Below are 20,858 nucleotides of genomic sequence, written 5' to 3'. Positions count from 1 at the left end.
CTACTTCAGTAGGGCTTGGTCCTGGTTGGACCTAGTCCAGGTACATCTCAGTTGGGCTGCTCATTACTATCCACTAGCTGGGCTTGTCCACTCAGAAAGGCAGAATCTTAGGAGACATAGGTATAAATCTAGATTTTGATTTTGAAATATTAATCTTGTCAGTTCTATATTTTTTTGTATTTTAAGTTAATGTTGAAACTCCTATGCTTAACTTATCTTATTAACTCTCCTTTTGTATTTTATGAAAAACAAAGATCTTAGGTTCTAGATTGCACTCTTGAGCGCTATGATAGCATAAATGGTCTTCAGGTCTTGTATCTTTCTTTCTGACTTTTTAAGATTTTTAGAATTTTTTCTAGCATGTCGTCTCGTGAGAATTAATATGGAGACTACATTGTGGACTTCTAGTTAGAGTTTCTAGGACTTCCCTTTTTTTCTAGAATTATTTGTACTTAGCTGAAACCTAGTTATATAAGCACTTGTTTTGTTCCCTTCCATGACATCATGATCTATATATTAGCTTTCAGCTTTTGATCTTATTAGTTGCTACATTTTCTTTATCCACATATTAAATCAAAACTATAGTAGCAGAAAGTGTCGTTTCAGCTTGAACTCGTGGCGCTCAAGATGTTGAATTTGCTATATCAAAGAATTGTAAGTGTAGTAATATTGTTTTAGAAAACAAAGAGTGCTTAAAATTAAATTACCAATATTGATATGACATAATATTTTGGTTAAAATGTATTAATTTATTTATAGCAATTTACAAAATTGATTGCTACGGAGTACCTATATAACTTAAAATGAATTGTCAATATCATTGATATGTGATTTGTCAAGAAAACATTTTTTTCAAACTTGATAACTATTCCCTCCATTCCAAATTATAAGATATTTTGGCTTTTCTAAAGCTATGCATCTACAAAAGTCAAAACATCTAGAAAGGTGGAAATATTTATTAAAAAATGAGGAAATATTAAAATAACCATTTATCCTAGTATTGCATGTTTACTTGGTCTATATAGACATATAGTGGCGCATATCATTATACTTAGTTTTAATTTAACAGTGGTAAAGTGTGTAACTATAAATATATATAGTAAAGTTTGACCAAATTTATAAAAAAAGATAACAATGTTTATGCCAAATGAACCCATTATGAAAATATATTGTATTTCGTTGTGTATCTTATGATACAAATTTGGTGTCAAATCTTGATGCTCTTTTTTATAAATTCAATCAAATTTGAAGATGTTTGACTTCACAACTCTAGGAATTGATCTATTCAAGAACAGAGGAAGTATATTGAGATAAACTTAGAACCATTGCTGTTGTACTTTACTCTTCTAATATATTGAAGAGATGAACTTAGAACGATTCTGACATCTCATATTACAAGCTAGGGCAAACAAACCACACAATCCCATATAATTGCATGTTACTTCGGAAATCACAAATGAAGTAACACAAGCAATAACATGTAGGTTCTGGAAGCTTTTTAGCCTAAGCTCATATCACTCAACAAACTTCAAGCTTACTACCAAAAAAAAAAACTAGTAAGCCTCCTCCAACTAACAGAAGAGGTTATACTTATACATCCATACTTCCCAAGACCACAGCCAGAGAGATTCAGATTTCAGAACAGCACCATGGCAATGACACCAACAATGCTAATAACCAGTCCAATACTTGCCTTCAACCCAGCCGCTGCGTTCAAGCCCCATACCCAGACGTCGTCAATCACCGGCCCACACAGCGAGCTGTGGTCGTCACTCCTCGTGTTGTAGTACACACTGTAGAATGCCACACGTGTTCTCTCAGCACGTGCAGTGAACGTCACATTCGCAGCCTGGCTGGTGGCGTTGCCCATTGGGGAGTAGTGGAAGTTCTGAGCCTGATCCCCCGCGAACGCCATGACGGCCATTGGTGGTTGGCACGAGTCCCCCGCCGTGCCCAGTGTGAACGTCAGGCTGTAAACCTTCTGAGGGGTCGTCTCAACCATCTGGGAGATGATACCCTCCTTGCCTGACAGAAGCTCAATGGCACGCTTCCCCTGGGGAACCTTGTACTCATCAGAGTCTATGTAGCGGACGGCGCGGTTTGACTCGATCATCCAACCAGGTATGGCAGATGTCTGCTCGTCAAGGTTAGTTGGGAGCAGCACGCCAAAGCTCGTGTTTGGGAACATCCATGGACCCTCCTCAAAGTCTCCATTCAGCACCACGTTATCTGTTGACAACAGAAACAACATCTCATAACCTAAGAAATGAGCTAGAACACTTCAGATTGTACAAGATTTGCTGAAATCAATTGTAACACACAGCTGGAATGAAATTGCATTTTTGTGTTAACTTCTAATAAGGGCGTGTTTGGTTTGCACCTCCTAAAGTTTAGTCACCTAAACCACCTCCTAAACTTTAGTCACCCCCTGTTTGGTTTGGTGGACTAAAAGAGATTAAAAGAAGCCTTTTAGTCCCTTTTAGTCATGGTGTTTAGCTCCAAAGTGACTAAAAGGTGAGGCAGCCTGACTAAAAGGTGAGGTTTAGTTTCATTTAGTCAAAGTGTTTGGATAAAAAGTGACTAAATGAGACTAAATGGGACTAGATTTAGGAGGTGAAGAGTGAACCAAACACCCCCTAAGTCACATACCCTTTGGTTTGTCTGGAGTGAAGAGCTTCTTGACGGCAACGTTGTCTAGGATAGGACCACAAGTCGGATCATCCTCCATGCCAGGGTTCATGAATTGAAGATGTGCCTGCTCTTCTGTTGCCTGAAAAGCCAACGCGTACGCATCCCAGCCTTCTATGTTGTACAATGTCTGCAAGTCTACTGTCTGTGATACGCCACCTAGCACGGAAACATTCAGTGCCTCCAGTTGTGCACATGTCCGGGCAGCGCTGAATGTGATAGCATACTCCGAGCCCTTCTCAACATCCACCACCTGCCCAACGCTAGCATCATTCCCTAGCCTTACAGCATGGTCCCCTGCCACAGAAAAAGAAATGTTTAAGCACAGCTATTGGGGGGGAGGGGGGGGGGGGGGGGGGGGGGGGGTGGTGGACAAGAGCGCTGAGGGGATACCCTGTGGAACAATGAGGATCATGCCACCCTGGTGCTGGCCTGCTGAAATGAGTTCAACCGTGCCATTGATCGTCCAACCAGGGATTGACGATGCACCCTCAGCAACAGATGCAGATTTTACAAAACCACCGGCTGGTGCTGTCTCAAAGTCACCATTGCTGAGCAGGCCTGTAGTGCAAGAAATCACTAATCATTGTAAGTGTAAATTTAGTATTAATTTCGCTACAATCACAATACTGCTGCTCCTCGGAACACTTTCTGCTTAACGTAGAAAACAATACTGTCACAAAGAGTACTTAATATCTGCTCCATGATTTGTGTACCTTTGCCATCAAGATATTATGCTGGTAGAGGAAATTATAATAAGAGACTAGCTTTGCATTTGTTGCATAGGATGGATAGCAAGTTTGACCAGTGCAATCTAGTACGCTAAGTGATAAACTCCATTTATGGCATAGGTGCTAAACGAGTTTACAGTCCACAAAGAATTAAATGACACTGAATAGACCCAGCCAAGTGCATGGTAGTATCACAGTGAGGAAACCCAACACAGATCTCATTTAGGGTATTCTTACTGGGACTATTCTGTGCTCATTATATGCAGGGGCGGAGCCAGAATTTACTAGTAGGAGGAACCAAGCGCTAAAAGGTATATTATTAGGGGGGATAAATTTATATGTCACTGAATTATATAGCAAAAAATCATGTGCATAAGAGAAATTCATCTAACATAGGGGGTGCTTGGCCCCCCTTAGCCCCACCCTCCCTCCACCCCTGATTATATGCAACTTCAGATGAAACAAACAATCGCAATAGAGTTTGGGAAGGTTGATTTGCAGAGCTTATACAACTGTCCTCAAACAGGAATGAGAAAAGTACAGTCTCAGGAAAATGGAGAAAAACAGTTAAACTAAACAAACCCCCCATAGTAATCGTTTTTTCAACGGCTAGATTCAGCAGTGCCTACCGGCAAAACACTAGGAAACACATGTCCAACTTTTTCTATTGTACCTCCAATGCAGTTCATCGGGGTACTACTACTAGACCACTTTACTATGCTTCATTGTTCTCACAAGGACGACCATGTGACTATGCACATCGATCTTATGTGGTGAGGCCGTGAAAGTGAAACATCTACCAACCAACCATCCTCCCCACTGGGTACCCCATGAGTGGTCCAAACTCCAGACCTAAATGTCCAGAGCACCATAGATCATGGCGTGAATATGGGGAGGTGATGAAGGTACGGACATAAATAGATAGGCATGGACAACCACAAGCACGGTCACCCTCTGAACAAGCTATTTGACTCTCACGAGAGGGTTCAATGAGCACTCTGCAGTATGCAAGGTCAGCTGTGCTTTGCTGTTCCCTCTAGATCTGAGTTTACTACAGCAGCACAGATTTCCTTTTGACTTTCTTCGGACCTCGTCCTTTGCGGTGGTGTCATAAACACCTATTGAACTGAGTAGGTGCGTGTTTTAACTTTAAAATAAAAAGCCCATGGATTTATTTGTGTAAACTTCGTCAAGACAAGATTGTTTTTTTTTTTTGGGGGGGGGGGGGGGCGGCATTGTTTTACATCCACCAGAATGTCTTTCTGAACTTGCAAGGCAGCTCACTTGACGGTTACTAGTCATTTTCAAACACAAAATGCATCACATGATTCACATCAGCAAGTGCGAGCCTTAATAAGTGAATGCACTGCAAGAACGAGCTCATGCAGTATAACGGAGAGAAGAAAGATTTGGTACATTTCCGTTTTGGGGCAGTGGCGCCAAAAATATTCACAGCTCAGCACTTCACATTTTTTGTCTGAACTGAGGTATGAGTTGGGAAGGATTAAGTGTGTGCATAACTACACTGTGTTTGAAGCTACCTAGTATCTGGTTGATCCTCCCTGCCTATGAGCAAACATTTAGAAAGATGCCACTGTACTTAGAAAGGAGGAGGAGCCTCGCTTTGCAGTTTGCACAGCTCCTCCCCCTTTCTCGCCAGTGCAAATATGTGTGTGCGCTCTAACCAAAACCAAATGCACAAAGTTACGTTCTTGTACTACATCAGACATCGCACCAAACAGGCAAACACTAGTGCTAACACTACTTTTCCGCTACCCTCCTAAAACTTTTTGCAGTTAGTGCTTCGCATGCTCGTAAGCTCAGCAGTGCTAACAAGAGGAAGGAGCTGAAATCCCATTTCTTTCAGCCGGTGAGATCTGGTGCAGAGGCAGGCAGAACAAAGCCGCCGTCGAAGCTGTAGCTGAAGATTTCACAACGATGCGAATCGAGCCGGCTCCACTCCAAATGAGCGGTTGCGGCAGTAATGAACACATTTAAGAGCAAAACAAGCAATCGGTGAAGGGAGGGCGAGAACAGAAGGGAGCAGAGACTATACCATCCTCCACCGGAGCCGCCGAGGCCGGGCGGGCGGGCGCCGCCAGGAGAAGCAGCGCCAGCAATGCGAGCGTCTTCCTCGCCGAATCTGGCTCCATCTCCTAAACACCCCCCTCCGCGCTCCCTCGCTGCTCAGCTCCCTCCGACACGGAGCACAAGCTGCAGGGGACGCCGGGACGGGGACGGGGACGGGGACGGTGTGCGAGACCGGGGGAGTGGGAGGGAGTGTGAGACGGACTGGGGAGCGGGGAGATAACAGACAAGCGGGCACTGCGCTCAAGTGCTCAACGCTGGCTGCTACCGAGCGGTGCCGCGTCGTCCTCTCGTCTGGTCTGGGTTGGAGCTGGAGGCAGCTCTGCTTCTGCTCTGCCCCGTCCCACGCCCACGCCCACGCCCTGCTTTTTATGGGGTCACACGCTGATGGCGATTCCCTTTTCCTATGGCACTTTGCTGGCCACTCTCCCCGCTATTCTATTTTCACAGGGCCCCTGCGTGAGAATTGTGTCAACAGTGGTCAATACTACTGCAGGCTCTAGAGACGGGAGTGCGCCTGCCTTTCGCTTTTTGCAGCCGTTTCGGTACCACTTTGTCGAGCACTGAAAAAGGGAATGGGGTGGTTCTGTATCATCGAGTAGGCGAGGTCTTTTCCCCGATAATTACTTGGAACTCTTTTTTTCCCTTCCTTTCCGGCTATTTGGCTCCGCTGGACTTATCCTATATTCGGTTTGTTTGGTTTTTTAGTTAGAACAGTATTTTTCTTTTACAGCAATTCAGCTAAAATAGTGAGTTTTAACCAAGTTTCAGACTAGTGAACGGGCCTTTGCGTCTTTGCTGCTCTTCGTGTGGACGCGACGTAGGAGCAGTAGTACTAGGCGACACGACGAGCTTATGAAACTCAGCAACAATGCATGCAAGCCGATAAGGCCCCGTACATGGCGCAATGCATTCACTTTAGTCAAGCGGTTGGGGGACAAAGCGGCTGAAAACCATCAGCATCTCCAAAAGCGAAACCAATTAAGAGCAAACAAGCGAAGATGCCGGGGATTCCGCCTTATGCAATCTATGGCGCGGCATCCATCACCATTTTTCATCATGCTGCTGTGCTGCACTGCAAGTCTCGCTGAGTTGGCCAACAAGTCGTACTACTGTCTAGTGTCTACTCAAGCACAAGCGAGTCTCGCTGAGTTGGCCAGTACTTACACTGCTCCTAGAGGTTAGGGCACTGATGACAGAGCTTAATCAATCATCAGACAGGCCAAGTTAAGGGCCGTGTCCTCCTTTTGGGAACTCGGGCAAGCCGTGTCGCCGAGCACTCGCTCGCTTCAGCTCACACAAGAGCTGCTATTGTGAATTTGGGTTGTGAAAATTCAAGTTCGGATACCAATGGCAGGAGGAGACCGGACCGTAGTGAGAGGGACGATTTTCTTGCCGTTCTCACATAGGAGCAGTACAACTCCCTCCGCGCCACTGCGTTCTGCTGCTCCCAAAGGTCGAAAGCCATGAAAGCGCGTAGCCGTACTCGCGCACTCCCTCTACGGCCTCGAGGATCGGCCACCAGAATCTCAGGACATGACGTACTACGCGATTCAGACGCCCCACATGCGTGGTATTGACTTCTACCACCAGCAGTCCAGTAAAAAAGAGCCGCTGCCACAGGTAATAAGTACTGTGAGTCTGTGACACGCAGTTACTGTACACTGCTAATCCGTTGACCGGAAAAGCCAAGCAGCCCAGTTCTTGTTCTTCCTTCCGCTGACAGTGCTCACTAGCCACTGCTCGCTGTGCGTGTTGCCATGGAGGCATGGACAAGGAGGTCAAGCCAGGGAAGGTGGCAGCTCCATCCTTTCCAGGCAATTATGCCTATCCGATCCATCCAACCACAGGATCCATGCCAGGGTCACATGATCTCCATCGTACTCTCGGGCGCGGTCGAGTTGGCGAGCGAGCGTACCGGGGGTGGCGCGATAAAGGATCACGGGTTACTTGGGCCTTGTTTAGATGTCATCCAAATTTCAAGTTTTTTCACTCTCTTTTCATCACATCAATTTTTAGCCGCTTGCATGGAATATTAAATGTAGGTAAAAAAATAACTAATTACACAGTTTAGTTGGAAATCACGAGATGAATCTTTTGAGCCTAGTTGATCCACGATTCGATAATATTTGTCAAATAAGACGAAAGTGATACTATTCATCGGGTTGAAATTTTTTCACAATCTAAACGAGGGCCTTGCGGAAATCTTTCGCTCCTCCAAGTCCATGACACGACAGGGTAGAGCAGACGGCTTTGATCGCCTTTTTATGCCCCCAGCCGAGAAATCGGCGCTTGTTTACCACGTCCATTGATTCAACGTCCTGCTTCGGTTGGTGTTGGCGTCCGCACCTGTTGGAGCCAACAATAATCTCTTGCCATGGATTTAGCATGTGCTAAGTACTCTCTATGTCGATCAAAGTAGCTAAAGTTTGATTAAATTTATAGTAAATAGTATTAATATTTATGTTTTAAAATAAATTTATTATGAAGATATATTCTATGACTAATCTAATGATACTAATTTTGTATCGAAAATATTAATTTTTTATATAATTTTGATCAAAGTTTAAATTAATTGATTTCTGGTTGTGAAAACAAACCACAGCACAGCGCACAGCCTGTAAAATTCACTGGTCAGTCCCGGGAAAACAGTAGCATTTTCTTTCCAGGGGTCTATGAGAATTCATGCACCGTGGGCATATTGCACAAACAAATTCAACTATTCAAGGGTCCATCACGTTTATTGGGAAGGAAAGACACTTGCCCGGCTTCCCCGACACACAGGTTTCTTCAGTTGCAAGACTACCTTTGATTGGTCCAGGGCACCTTAGTCCATAAATTCTTTTCTCGATGGACCTTAGTTGTCCTACCGAAATTTTCGTAAACCTGAACAAGACTTGTCACTTGTCCATATATATTTGTTGGATTTTCATAATACGGCGGTCATGAGTATTCGTCCAAGTTAATCCACTGAACTCTGTATAGTCCTCTCGATCAACTCAATTTAAGTTATTATTACTAACTCAGATAATCCCGGAAGCTGCAACTCATGCACTTCGGCACAAAATACAAGATCAGGTTACATTTATACAAACATGACTTGGACTATTTGGAATGCATAATAGTTGATATTTTTCATGAGCTTAATCAAACTTACAATAGTTTGATTTAGACTAGATCCTAAACTACACTCTTTTTTTTAGAATGCAAAGAGTAGCTGACAAGATTTAGCTTACGATAAGACTACTATATTATTGTGAGCTAGAAAAAAACGGTATATTTGAAGGAGTTTATAAAACATTGTAACTCTTCAAAAAATAGCTCTGTATGTAAGCTCTCACCAATTTTAAAAATAGTTCGTGTTTTTAACAAAGACAAAGAATGTAAAGATATTTTATTTGTGTATGTCCGTTGGCTTGTGCAAATTGTATTATCTAATATAGAAAAAATTAGAGTACTAGCTAATGTTGTATTAGCTTGCTTTAAGCATTGTATACAAGCCTATATAAGAGCCTCTACATACAATTAAGCATGGATAAACTGTACTATACTTTCTCATGCAAATAACCAATTAGACCTATTGCATTGCTCTGCCCTCTGCTCTTCCATCGAGTGCAGCACCGCCTTTTCAAACTGTCATCAGCCCAAACTATCACGAAGCGAGTGGTCGCCAGTTTTTTTTTAGAAAAAGGTTTGGATTTTATTAAAACAAAAGTTTTACATCCAGCCCCTGACAGGGCACCCCTAAAAGAAAGAAAAGTTACAAATGAATTCACTGAAGAGCACCCGGAGACCGTCGTTGTTGCCGAGCGTTGTTGCCGCAAGCCAGATCTTCCCCACCTCCCGCAATGAAGAAGACCCAGGATGAAGTTCATGGCCGGATCCCGAATCGATGAAGAGTCAACTTTTAAGAACGCCATCAATAGCACACCCAAAGCATGTAGTTTATCCGCTGAATGCTCAGGCCAAACCTCGATTTCACTAGGATCAGTCGCCGGTCGCCTCACCGGCCAACTCCAGCTGACAAGCAACTGACCCGCAAGGAGGATCGAAGAACACCAACCCGTGCAAAATGAGAAGGTGGAGAAGTAACCTCACGAGACAATTCCACTCAACGCCGCAGCCATCAGAATCACCTTGAAGGGTCAAAACAATCCTCCAGGCTCCAGCAACCACATCGAGGGCTATGGTGCCAGCGCCGCCACTGACGATATGGGCACGGACGGCGCAGTGAAGCTCATATAGGATTCGAACACCAACACAGAAGAAAACATCGAAGAAAACATCGTTGGTGCTAATCCCTCTGCAAATAACACCATCATCGTGCACGACATGTACAACAACAGCCACCCAGCCCCAACCACCTCCGACATAGGAGCCCGAAAGGAAACAAAAGAGTCCCGACGAGCACCCCACCGAGAACAAATCCAACCCTAACATTATTTTTGGGAAGAACAGAAACCAAGGTACAGAACCAAGCACGTCGATGACGCCATCGCCGGAACCATCGGCATCGCCCCAATCCGCATTGGGAGGAGAAGATCCACACCGCAACCATGCCGAAGAGCTTTTCCTCAACGAGGAACACCCCCAGGCATGGATCGAAAGGAAAACTAACGTAGCTTAAAAAACACATACTAGAGCTATGTATGTACACCCATACCTCAACTCTCCGGTTCCTCACACCTCCACAGCCAAGAAGGCCAAGAAGCAGGCACGGAGCCAGCGGTGGGGCTAGGGGGGCTTCAACCCCTCCTACCACTCGCGAGCAAGCGAAGCCTTATAGAGCCGTCGTCTGAAGTTTCAGCTATAGATGTAGAAATATGAGAGACTGAGATTTACTGAACTACTTTTCTTGCTAATTGCTGTTGTTCAGTCCCTCCTAAATTTTTGGCCACCGGCGAGGATGAGCCGAATCGAAGGAACTCCTTTTTCGTCGCTACATTAGCGAGCGAAGGAGGAAGAAGACTCTGGAGAGCACATCAGCAGATCAGCTAGCAGCTCAGGCTTGAGTGGTCGCCAGGTGGTTACGCAGAGCCCAGGGAGGCCACGACGCTACGGGCTACAGAGACAAACCGACACAAGACGACAGCCCAGTGGGCCGTTCAGCCGCCGAGAAGCAAACCCTCTCTCGCCTCGTCTCGCACTGCGTCCTGCCCTGCCCTGCCCAGTGGGTATATGGCCCAGACCGCCACCCGGACCTCCTCGAGCCCGCGGTCCGCATATCTATGAATATAGGTATCTGCAACCGACCAATAGTTTCCAGTCCCATTTTTTCAAATCGCCCTCCGCCCGAAGCCGCCAGCCGACGACTACGAGCGGCGGCGGCACCTCGGCTCCCCTGATCTCCCCCAACGGAATGGACGGCCAGGCTCCACCTCTTCTCGACGCCGTCGTGCCCGAGCCCCTTGCAGCCGGCGACGAGCTCCATCCGCCGCGTCCTGTCGAGGTGGAGGACGCCCTGCCCTCCGGTATGGACGGCCAGGCTCCACCTCTCGACGGCGTCGCGCGGGATCCCCTTACCGTGTCCGACGAGCTGCAGCCCACGGGCGAGGTGGTGGAGGAGGACGCCCTACCCGTCGCGCCCGACATCGTCAAGGGCGAGGTGGTGGAGGAGGACGTCCTAGCCGTCGCGACTGACATCGTCAACGACGCCTCTTCGGAGAGCCCCGAGGCTGGCAGTGGTGGCATCGTGCTCACCGACGAGCTCCTCGACCGCATCGTCAAGCAGGTACGCTCTCTGTGGACCTCCCCTCTGCAACTTCTCTTCCCATATGCGCTGTTTCTTCTCAATACGTTGACTCCTAAATTTCTGTGTGATCGTAAAGTGCTTATCTGATATACTTTGGGTTCTGAAACATGAAACACTTCTACAATTTGCAGGTCGAGTACTATTTCAGCGATGAGAATCTTCCTACGGACGAATTCCCGTTGAAATATGTGAAGAAGAACAAGAAGGGCTTTGGTACGTATTTGTTGCCTTAGGTTATAAATTTTAGCATAGACACTGATAATGCAATGCTGACTGCTTCAGATATTCTAGTTACTTAGCTGTGTAGGGTGTGACTATGAGACTGTAGTTGTAACAGAGTGTCTGGAATTCTGTTGGTAACTGTTTAGTGTTCAGGATGTATTTTATTTTGTTCTACATCACAATTATTTTCTGCTAAGATGCTTGGATTAAAATATCCGGTTCTCCAGCATTGATCAAGGCGCAACTCTTGTTCTCCTGTAGTGTTTTTTCCTGCATTTAAAACACCAGTGGTTTATTTTGCCCTAGCAATCGTACATGCGGAATGGAGATGAAAATGATGAAATGTGACAGGTACTTATGATGAGGTCTTTGCATTGGTACTCCTGGTGCAGCTTTCTTTAAGTTGTGCTGAGAAGCTTGTTTAGATCTCTGTGAATACCAAATTTATGATTTCTGATTCACTCCGTTCCATTAAGAAAATTATGGACTGTGGAATCTTCTGATTGAGCAATTACATAGTGCTTGCTAACTATTTAGAGCCTTTGATACTTTTTCATGTGTGTTACTGAGACATACTATCTTTGGTTGTGGGACCATGAAGATATGCAAATCTGACCCCGGAATTGACAAATGTTGCCTGGTTTTCTGCCATGGTAGCTTTGTCTTTTTGACATCACTGGGAAATGATATGTACCTTACTCATCTGAGTTGTCCCTTACCCCCATCATATTTGATCAAACTGAATGTTTACTACCTTTGAGGTGGATGGCATGTGCGTATCACATATAAAGGATGTTTTATATACTCCAGAGCTGCAGTTAGACGAATTTCTATAATTGATCACATATAGGATGTAAATTTTATGATTAGTATAGTGGTTTCAGGGACACTGTATTCAGTGTTCCCATTCTCAGTTTTTTTTAGCCTCGTCTCAAATTTTACACAGGTCATAATATAATCTGAACTAAAAAAATGCCTTCTTCTATTATCTAAATCAGACATTCAAAACAAGGCCTAACTTATGTGGTGTCCTCAATGGTGAGGACTTAACTGAATAGTTTGCACTGAGCTGATGTTTTTGTTCGTATTGATAATGATATTTGTTGGTTTCGATTCAGGTTTTGTGTTAATACTTTTCTCTCTTTTTTTATAGCTTATGCTTTTTTGTGTGTGTTTCTACATTAGACATTGGTGCATGTAAGCTGTATTTTGTAAAAAAAAAATTAAAAAAATCATCACATGTTGGTTCTCTTACATTGCACACTAGTGGCATTTTGCTGCTTATTAAAATCAGAAGCATTAGCTAAATAACAAGACTACATGAGTTAATCACTGTTTATTATTTTAGTGCTCTATGTTCTATATTGAGAAGGGCGGGCTTGGTGCAAGCGGTAGAGTCTTACCGCCTGTGACCGGAAGGTCCCGGGTTCGAGTCGCGGTCTCCTCGCATTGCACAGGCGAGGGTAAGGCTTGCCACTGACACCCTTCCCCAGACCCCGCACAGAGCGGGAGCTCTCTACACTGGGTACGCCCCTTTATGTTCTATATTGAATGAATACACATCGACATTTGCTGCCACTGGATTTATTTTACAATATGTATTACAAATGTGAGCTCTCTTCTAATGGCTTTTTTTATTTAAATAATAGTTCCTATTGAGACCATCGCATCATTTAGAAGAATTAAGAAACTCGTTCAAGACCTAATTGAAGCTGCACTCAGGACATCACCAAAGCTGGTAATATTTTGCAATTTCAATCTGTGCTGACACTTAGAATTTCTTACCGTTTGTTAGTAATGCATGTACAATTGCCATGCCAGGTTTTATATCTTTGTGACATAATTGTCTGCCCATTCTATTTTAGGTTGTAAGTTCAGATGGGAAACAGGTCAGGAGGTTACACCCGTTGCCACAAAAAGAATTGAAAGATTCAAAGGTAAATAGCTGATTCCCTCCTTATTGGAATGCACTATACCTAGGGTATCTGAATTGCGACAACTTAAAGAGAATACATTGTATTTGCAGAAAAGCACTGTTTTGGTCGAAAATCTACCTCCAGATTTCTCCATGGAGAGTATTCAGGAAAAATTTGGTACAGTGGGCAAGTATGTTGTCTGGACATTCGTAGTTGTATGTGCTTCTTTAAATGTTATTTTTTCGTTTTATAATATATTCTGATACTGTAATCTATCTTTTCACATCTCAGAGTTGTGAACATAACAATTAATGATCCAGAATTAGTGAAAGAATCTTCAACTGCTAAGAAGCCTGATTTCAATTTAAGTTGTAAGGTATGATCTCAACATCATGTTGTATTTTCATTATTGAAGCTATTTGCTAACGTTTTAATTGGAGACTCTTTCAATTGTGCTTCCTACTCCCAATTACCACAAACAATAACATATTTATATCTAAATTCCAGGGAAAAATACTGTTAGATTATGTTTGTTATATTATCTCTGCCAAACAAGTTAATGAAGCAGATTTGCACAGGTTCATGTACTTGTTGAGTATGAAGCAGTGGAGGCCGCTGAGAAGGCTGTGAGTTGCTCATCTCCTATCTAATAATAGATTTGGTTTGTAAGTCTAGAATAATCAACTTTTTATTCGATTATCTGTTCTGGTCATATTAGGTTACTGTCCTAAGTGATGAGAGCAACTGGAGAACTGGGATGAAAGTCAGGTTTCTGCCTAAACAAAGTGTAATGGGATCGGGAAAGTATAACAAACCTTCAAAAGACAATCAGGATAAAGTTTTCAAAAAGATCGATCAGAATCTACATTCAAAAGAAGACCAGTGTATAACCTCAGAAAAGATATCCAATGCTGATGCAGTGGGGAGTGCCAAGGACAAAGAGAATTTGAAATCTGTTTTTACCACTGAGGTCTGAAATTTTCCATACTCCTAACTGCATTTGTCTGTTGACTGTGTTCAGTTATCAGCTTGAAAATAGTATATGATAGCTTATGTAGTGCATCACTTGATGTTTTCACTTTCTTGCTGATAGTTTGGGCCTCTCTTCTTGAACTATTCTATGCTGGGAGCTTGGGACTGAATAGTTGATTTGCATTATTTCCTAGTAGAATTTTTTTCTAATCGACATATTATGACTATTTGCGTCCCAAATATTGCACTAGATATATTTTTGCTTATAGCCTGTTGGTTATACATATAGACTGAGCATCATGACCAGAAGCCAAATTCTAGAGGACGAAAAGGACGGTACAAAGGTCAAGGTCAGATGCAGCAAAATACAAACAAACAAGGTATTCATAAAATTAAATGTACTGAATTCGTGAATGCTATTTTCTTTCGTAGTGATACACCAATGCTATTTTCTTTTACATGTCATGAAATTTATTCTTATATCTATGCCTAGGTTTGCAAGTTCTAATTATTTTAGGTCATTGGGTCGACCCAAAAACTTGCTCAGATGAACTATAATTGCATTTTACGTAATTTGGGTGAGGGGGAAATGAACTAGAATGTCATTCAACCGTAATTAGTTAACTGACCCAAAAAACACCATTGGGTACCCCACTTGCATCCTTATCTATGCCATTGAGACTTTTTTTTGGGTGACTTATGCCATTGAGAGTTGATGGTTAGTTAATTCTCATATTCTTTCTGCAGAGCAGTGAGATGGTTTATGTTCCCGTTATTATTTGTCGAAACCACAGCTTGTTCTGTTTTTGTCTAGACTAAATGATCTTGAATTCCATAGGTTATTTTTTTTTACAATGTCTTGTAGATGAATTTCAGCATGATTTTTTTTTTGTCTAGAGTAATAGCCTGGAATTCCATAGGAACACTTCCTGTCATCTGCACAAAACTTTGATCCTCCCCTGTGATTTCGACAAACATGTAAAAGCTGCTTGAAATTTCAATAATTCATACCCATTCTCAACATATCCGAAAGGACCGAAGCCAATTCCTCACATATATTGTTTGTATTTCTGCTAGTGTGGGATTGATATAATTTGTTTTCTTTATATTATTTGCATATCAGGAAGTTCTGATTCTGAGTCATTAAACAAGCCTATTCCTGGACCGAGAATGCCAGATGGAACAAGGGGCTTTACACTGGGACGTGGTAGATCTCTTCCACTACAGAAATCTGAGAAGGCTGAAGAGTAGAGCTACCCAAAAAGTCCTGGTAAAGAACCTTATCCAAAGAAGCTGGGCAAAATCTAACAGAAGACCTTTTTTTTACAAAAAAACTAAAGAGCATCCAAGCTGTTCTGCATGTAATGGAACACAGAAGAAAGGGAATCTGGAAATGGCTTGTACAGAAACGCACTTTTGTGTGGGATAGTTCTGAGTTCACTCGTTTGGAACGCAGTAGAACCTTTGCATGCTTTCCTGACTTGCATTGTGCCATATTATCATGCAGCATTGCAGCCCTGTTTGCAATTTATGTGGCCTGGGGCCGTGACCCTGCACCATCCGGGTCTACCACGTTGGGAGCCTGTTCTGCTGCGAGGAGTTTGGCCCACCCCTATGGATCTGTAGGTTCTTTATAACACATGATTATAGGATTGAAAAAACATGAATAGAAAAGGCAAAGGAATATAGTAGGAATGCATATGCAAAACAGAGAAATGAAAAACATAGGAATTTTTTAGGAATGTGTTTGGATGTGTTGTAGGAAACAAGAAACCATGAGGTGGATGTTTACCTTTTTGTGGTTTGCCTCACGCAAAAATAAAGTTTCCTAAGTTTGTCCTGCAAACGATTCCTGCTACTCAATACATAGGAATGATTGTCCTGCAAACGATTCCTGTGATATAGGAATGAGAATGTAGCCCCGGCGTCAGTGTCCCTCCTGCCTCGATGAACCGGGGTCACCGCCTCACCGGCGCACTGAGATCAACCAAGCACGAACATAGTCGGGATAATTTACTGTCATCAGTCATGGTTTAATACCATGTCGGATCTTGATCGAGCACGCCCTGTGACCCTAGGGTGGTAATAAAGCATTCACGTGATCACGTCTGATCGTTTCTCAATCTAGATCGCAGCAACCAGGGATAGCCAGCAGCTACGTAACCTACACCTACGTGCATGGCCGGCGCTGCAAGACTGCACTGCTGCTGTTGTCGACTACTATTATGATGTCCGGTGTGCTCGAGTTGCAGTTGATTGAACATTTTTCATCGTGTGTTGTTTGGTAAACCGGTGAATTGTGTGCGCACGCGCGTGCGTGATTGTTGACACTTGACACCAATCACACCAACTAGTTTGTCTTGCACGGCCCTGCGAGGCAAGGATACTCGCTCGAATCCATACAACAATTACGGTTGAAACTTTGATATGCCATCACTTATGGACCAGGCTGATTTTACGATTAGTCAGTGGAATCTACAGTCTATGTGATTATCTTACCGCAGGATAACCTCAGTGCATGCGCGGCGCAATGTGTAGCAGTTTGCTGCCCACCCACCACTTCTTCCCCGGCCCCGGCCGCACCCGCCCGCCAGTCCGGCGTCCCCTGTCCCGGTGAGCGAAAGCGAACGAAGAGCCCAGGCCCGCCATGCGCCATGGGTATCGTCGCCCATGGCCTAAGCCAGGCAGACCATGTGCGGCACCGGAAAAAACGGAAGATTTTTCTCTACAGATTGCCGGCCGATGATTTCCGGTAACTATCGCAGGCCGAAGACGGGCTGGCCATTGACGTACACCGTTGTAGGCCATCATGACCCTAGCTGCTACTACGTCGCCCGTACATTGTCCGCATGCACTCTGCACTCACTGGTCACTGCAAAGCGCCGCAGGACCGCAACGCGACGTCAGAGGCTCACAGCGTCCTGAGTGGCTGAACCTGCACCCACGCCACGGTAATGGCAAACAGGCCGACCCTTGGAGCTGCTAGGCGCGCCTACAGGGTACAGCCCCCCCGCGCCCCCCCCCCCCCCCCCCCCCCCCCCCCCCCCCCGGGCCTGTACCTGGACGATGCAGATTTGAATCTCGTACAGTACAGACACAAAGACGAAAAGCCATTCCTGCTCAATCAATCAGCTCCCTTGAGCAACAGAAGCTTGGTTTGAACGTCTCTAACAGTTTCGTGCTTTCCTCATCCATAATCCATGCTTGCTCCCAGCAAAAGCAATCTCTGATCCAGACCTATGGATGGCGCGATCAGCAACCAATGCTGCTGTCGAGTGGTGATGTCCGGTCCACATGCCGCGTAGGTGCGAGACCGCCCGGTCACCTGGCCCTCAAGGCCTCAACCCCTCATGGCCGACGCAACTCACTCACAGCTCCTGAGCTGGCACGTCCCACCCTCACAGGCTATAAAACACGAGCTCCTCGCTGCCTCAGTCACATACCCTGCCATGCATGATCAGTGATCTGATCTCCTCCTCTCTGTAGGTCGCTCCCACTCCCGCGCGTACATGTAGAAAAAAGAAACACCTAGAGCTTGGATAGAATTTTGATCGATAGCAGGCAGCAGCAGAAACAAGACGGCGTCATGGAGGAGCCGGAGATCCACGGCGACCTCCTCATGGAGCTCCTGGACACGTCCCTCGCCGCCGAGAATGCGGGCCACCAACAGCTTGGTTTGGTGGCCGACGTCGACGGCGACTGCTGGATCGACAGCCAAGAGAGCTACGACATCCACGCGCACCAGGACTGCGAGGACTGCGGCCTCGACGGTGGCATACTGCCCGACTTCGACGTGTACGGCGGGGGCGCGCGGCTGAGGTCCCCGGCGGCGCCGTACGTCGTCTTCGACCACGACGACACCCTGGAGTGGGTGGATACGGCCGACGCCGACGACGCCATGGACCCGTTCACCAGCGAGTGCGGCACAGGGGGCTGGTACATGGACGGCCTGGTCATGGCCATGGAGTGGGAGGAGCAGGACGACGGGGGGAGCGGCAGCTTCCCGTTTGAGCCCTGCTACGGAGGGGAGGCTGCCGCGGAGCAGCTGCAGGGGTATGCCAGCCCGTTGTGGGAGCTGGGGGTGTTTGAACATATGCTATTAAATATAGATTAATTATAAAATTAATTACATAGTTTACGACTAATTTGCGAGACGAATTTTTTTTTTGAGCCTAACTAGTTCATAATTTGATAATGTTTGCTACAGTAAACATATGCTAATAACGGATTAATTAGGCTTAAAAAATTCGTCTCGTAGAGTACTAACGGATTATGTAATTTGTTTTTTTATTAGTATCTAAACACTCCATGCAATATTCTTTTGACACACCTCTTAAATTTTACTAGTGAGATCCAAACACCCCCTTAATTTGTGCTGCACTGCAGCCTACATTACGGCCCCGTTCGCTGGTCTGAAACTTGGCTGAAACTGGCTGGAAAACACTGTTCCGGCTGAATTATTGTGAGAGAAAAATACTGTTCCGGCTGAAAAAAGAAGCCGAACAAACTATTTTTAAGACAAGCGAACGGGGCCTACGTCGTCAGTGTTCTAGTAAATTTGTGCCGCACTGCCGCCTACTAACTACTACTCCCCGTACTTACTTTGCGCCGTTTTTGCAAATTCAGCGTATTATGAATTTGCTGAAGAGAACAGGACTTGTGTGCCTTCTGTGGTTAGTTTTGTGTGGCTCAGAAGTATTTTTAGTTTTTTTTTCTTAAAAAGCTTTGTACTAAATGGAGTGCATTCTCCGCATTAATATTGACTTTGTTCGGCTTATTCCATATTCGGTTTGTTTGGCTTATTTTTTCAACCGAAATAATATTTTTCTCTCACAACAATTCAGCCGGAACAGTACTTTTCAGCCAAGTTTCAGACCAACAAACGGAGCCATTCAGATATGCTTCACTGCCTGCAGTCAGCTTCAGAGCTGTGTTCAGATGGTTTATGCTCTCGAATCAAAACAGAGGCCTTGGAGAATGTAGGTCATGTTTAGTTCCCATTAAACTTCTGAAAAATGCACTATACAAAAAGAAGATTTTCCGTCATATCAAACTTGCGGTATATGCATGGAGTACTCAATGTAGACGAAATCAAAAACTAATTACACAGTTTGGTTGTACTTTACGAGTCGAATCTTTTGAGCCTAATTAGTCAATGTTTGGACAATAATTCACAAATACAAACGAAACACTACAGTAACACATTAATTATTTGGCCACTCCCAAATCCGGAAACTAAACGTGCTCGTAGTGTATATAAGGTATCACCTGTCTTTAGACATTTTTTTTAGTTGTCGATATATACTTGTGTCTTGGTACAGTTTGTACGTGTGTGCAGAGCACTGTTTAGTGTTTCATTCAGGCGGAGAACAGCTAGAAACCGGGCACACAGAGAGCTTGCAAGAATAACAGTAACTATCGCAGCATGCTGTCGCAATAAAAGGCGTAGCTTGACCCGGTCAATGGGGACTGCACGTCTGCGCCACCGTGCGAATCGTTGTACTTGTACGTCGTCGTCCTGATACCGTCGACAGGAACCGAAGATAGCAGGGGAGGCGGGTGGTTGCGTGGATGTTTTTTTGCTCTTGATGAGCTGGGCGCCGCTGCCGAGCGTCAAGCGAAGCTGCGAGATGCTCGATTTGGCTTCGGCGCTAGGCGGCGGCGCCGCGTGGCGCGTCCATTCAGTGCGTCCTCAACGGCACCGAAGAAATCGCTAGCCATTTAAGCCGCTAAAACAATAAAAAACAAGGTGAGAGAGTGCAGCCCCTTGTATGCTGTGAGATAGAATTTCTTGGACAACGTACGAGGCTAGACTAGCGATGGACTCGCTAGCGCTGTGCTCTATCTTACAACCAATAAAAAATCGCTATTAGGTAACGGCTAGTTTAGCTCATAAGGCTATAAATAGAATATGGTCTTTGATTATGGCTGGGGCTAAGCACCTCGAGTGACTTTGTGTTCATATTTGTGAGTGTATGGGAGCCTTCTATCTCACATATACTTCATAGTGATAATTTGATTGTGTAAGAGAGCGATTTTAGTGTGATTGCATCGTGAGGTTGCATCGAGTGGCACTAGGTGATCGAGTTACAAGCCGATGGTGCTTGTTATTCTTGGAGGTTGCCATCTCCTAGATGGCTTGGTGGTGGTCTCCGTCGAAGCCCGCAAAAAACATATGCGGTGCTCCGGAGAAGAGCTTTGTGAGGGGCATTGTGCTCGCCCCGCGGGAGCCGCAAAGAGCAACTCTAGTTGAGCGTGTTATTGAGCTACCCTCACTTTTTGGGTAGGTTCTTGTGGTGCCCGACGTGCGGGCTTGACGGGTGATGCCAATTAGCCGCCGAACCACCAAGTGAGCGGTCGACACAACGGGGACGTAGCGTGTTGGCAAGCACGTGAACCTCGGGAGAAAATCACCGTGTCAACCCTGTTCTTCCCGTTGGTTTGCAATCCCCTTACATAAGCTTGTGATTACTTTTATATATATTGTAC

General features: G+C 44.9%; 3 protein-coding genes across 3 annotated transcripts; 2 read left to right on the top strand and 1 right to left on the bottom strand.

The window, feature by feature from the left end:
- Positions 1–1,313: 1,313 nt before the first annotated feature.
- Positions 1,314–5,856, bottom strand: LOC136453007 (protein BIIDXI-like). The gene is made up of 4 exons (XM_066453584.1): positions 5,476–5,856; positions 3,082–3,249; positions 2,650–2,985; positions 1,314–2,229 (listed from the first exon to the last, which is right to left on the bottom strand). Exons 1-4 carry the CDS (start codon positions 5,570–5,572, stop codon positions 1,637–1,639), a joined length of 1,194 nt encoding a protein of 397 aa, XP_066309681.1. The 5' UTR covers positions 5,573–5,856; the 3' UTR covers positions 1,314–1,636.
- A 4,950-nt stretch (positions 5,857–10,806) lies between these two features.
- LOC136453006 (la-related protein 6A-like) lies at positions 10,807–15,761 on the top strand. Its single transcript, XM_066453583.1, has 10 exons — positions 10,807–11,238; positions 11,391–11,472; positions 13,131–13,219; positions 13,347–13,418; positions 13,508–13,587; positions 13,689–13,773; positions 13,976–14,023; positions 14,116–14,367; positions 14,659–14,749; positions 15,493–15,761. Exons 1-10 carry the CDS (start codon positions 10,867–10,869, stop codon positions 15,618–15,620), a joined length of 1,299 nt encoding a protein of 432 aa, XP_066309680.1. The 5' UTR covers positions 10,807–10,866; the 3' UTR covers positions 15,621–15,761.
- Positions 15,762–17,840: 2,079 nt separating this feature from the next.
- Positions 17,841–18,516, top strand: LOC136453005 (uncharacterized). The gene has a single exon (XM_066453582.1). It carries the CDS (start codon positions 17,956–17,958, stop codon positions 18,481–18,483), a length of 528 nt encoding a protein of 175 aa, XP_066309679.1. The 5' UTR covers positions 17,841–17,955; the 3' UTR covers positions 18,484–18,516.
- The last annotated feature ends 2,342 nt before the right edge of the window (positions 18,517–20,858 follow it).

This window comes from Miscanthus floridulus, chromosome 5 (assembly GCF_019320115.1).
Source record: "Miscanthus floridulus cultivar M001 chromosome 5, ASM1932011v1, whole genome shotgun sequence".
In the NCBI taxonomy this organism is placed as follows: Eukaryota; Viridiplantae; Streptophyta; class Magnoliopsida; order Poales; family Poaceae; genus Miscanthus; species Miscanthus floridulus.
Note: the sequence above shows the minus strand (reverse complement) of the source record. Positions and strands in the feature narration are given on the sequence as shown.

Bases quoted from the DNA above. Each gene is read 5' to 3' on its own strand.
- LOC136453007 (XM_066453584.1), bottom strand. From the start codon at position 5,572: ATGGAGCCAGATTCGGCGAGGAAGACGCTCGCATTGCTGGCGCTGCTT. The intron at 3,250-5,475 runs GTATAGTCTCTG...CTTGCACTACAG, and splicing joins GGCGGCTCCGGTGGAGGATG to GCCTGCTCAGCAATGGTGAC. The intron at 2,230-2,649 runs GTATGTGACTTA...TGTTGTCAACAG, and splicing joins CACTCCAGACAAACCAAAGG to ATAACGTGGTGCTGAATGGA.
- LOC136453006 (XM_066453583.1), top strand. From the start codon at position 10,867: ATGGACGGCCAGGCTCCACCTCTTCTCGACGCCGTCGTGCCCGAGCCC. The intron at 13,588-13,688 runs GTATGTTGTCTG...TTCACATCTCAG, and splicing joins AAATTTGGTACAGTGGGCAA to AGTTGTGAACATAACAATTA. The intron at 13,774-13,975 runs GTATGATCTCAA...AGATTTGCACAG, and splicing joins ATTTCAATTTAAGTTGTAAG to GTTCATGTACTTGTTGAGTA.
- LOC136453005 (XM_066453582.1), top strand. From the start codon at position 17,956: ATGGAGGAGCCGGAGATCCACGGCGACCTCCTCATGGAGCTCCTGGAC.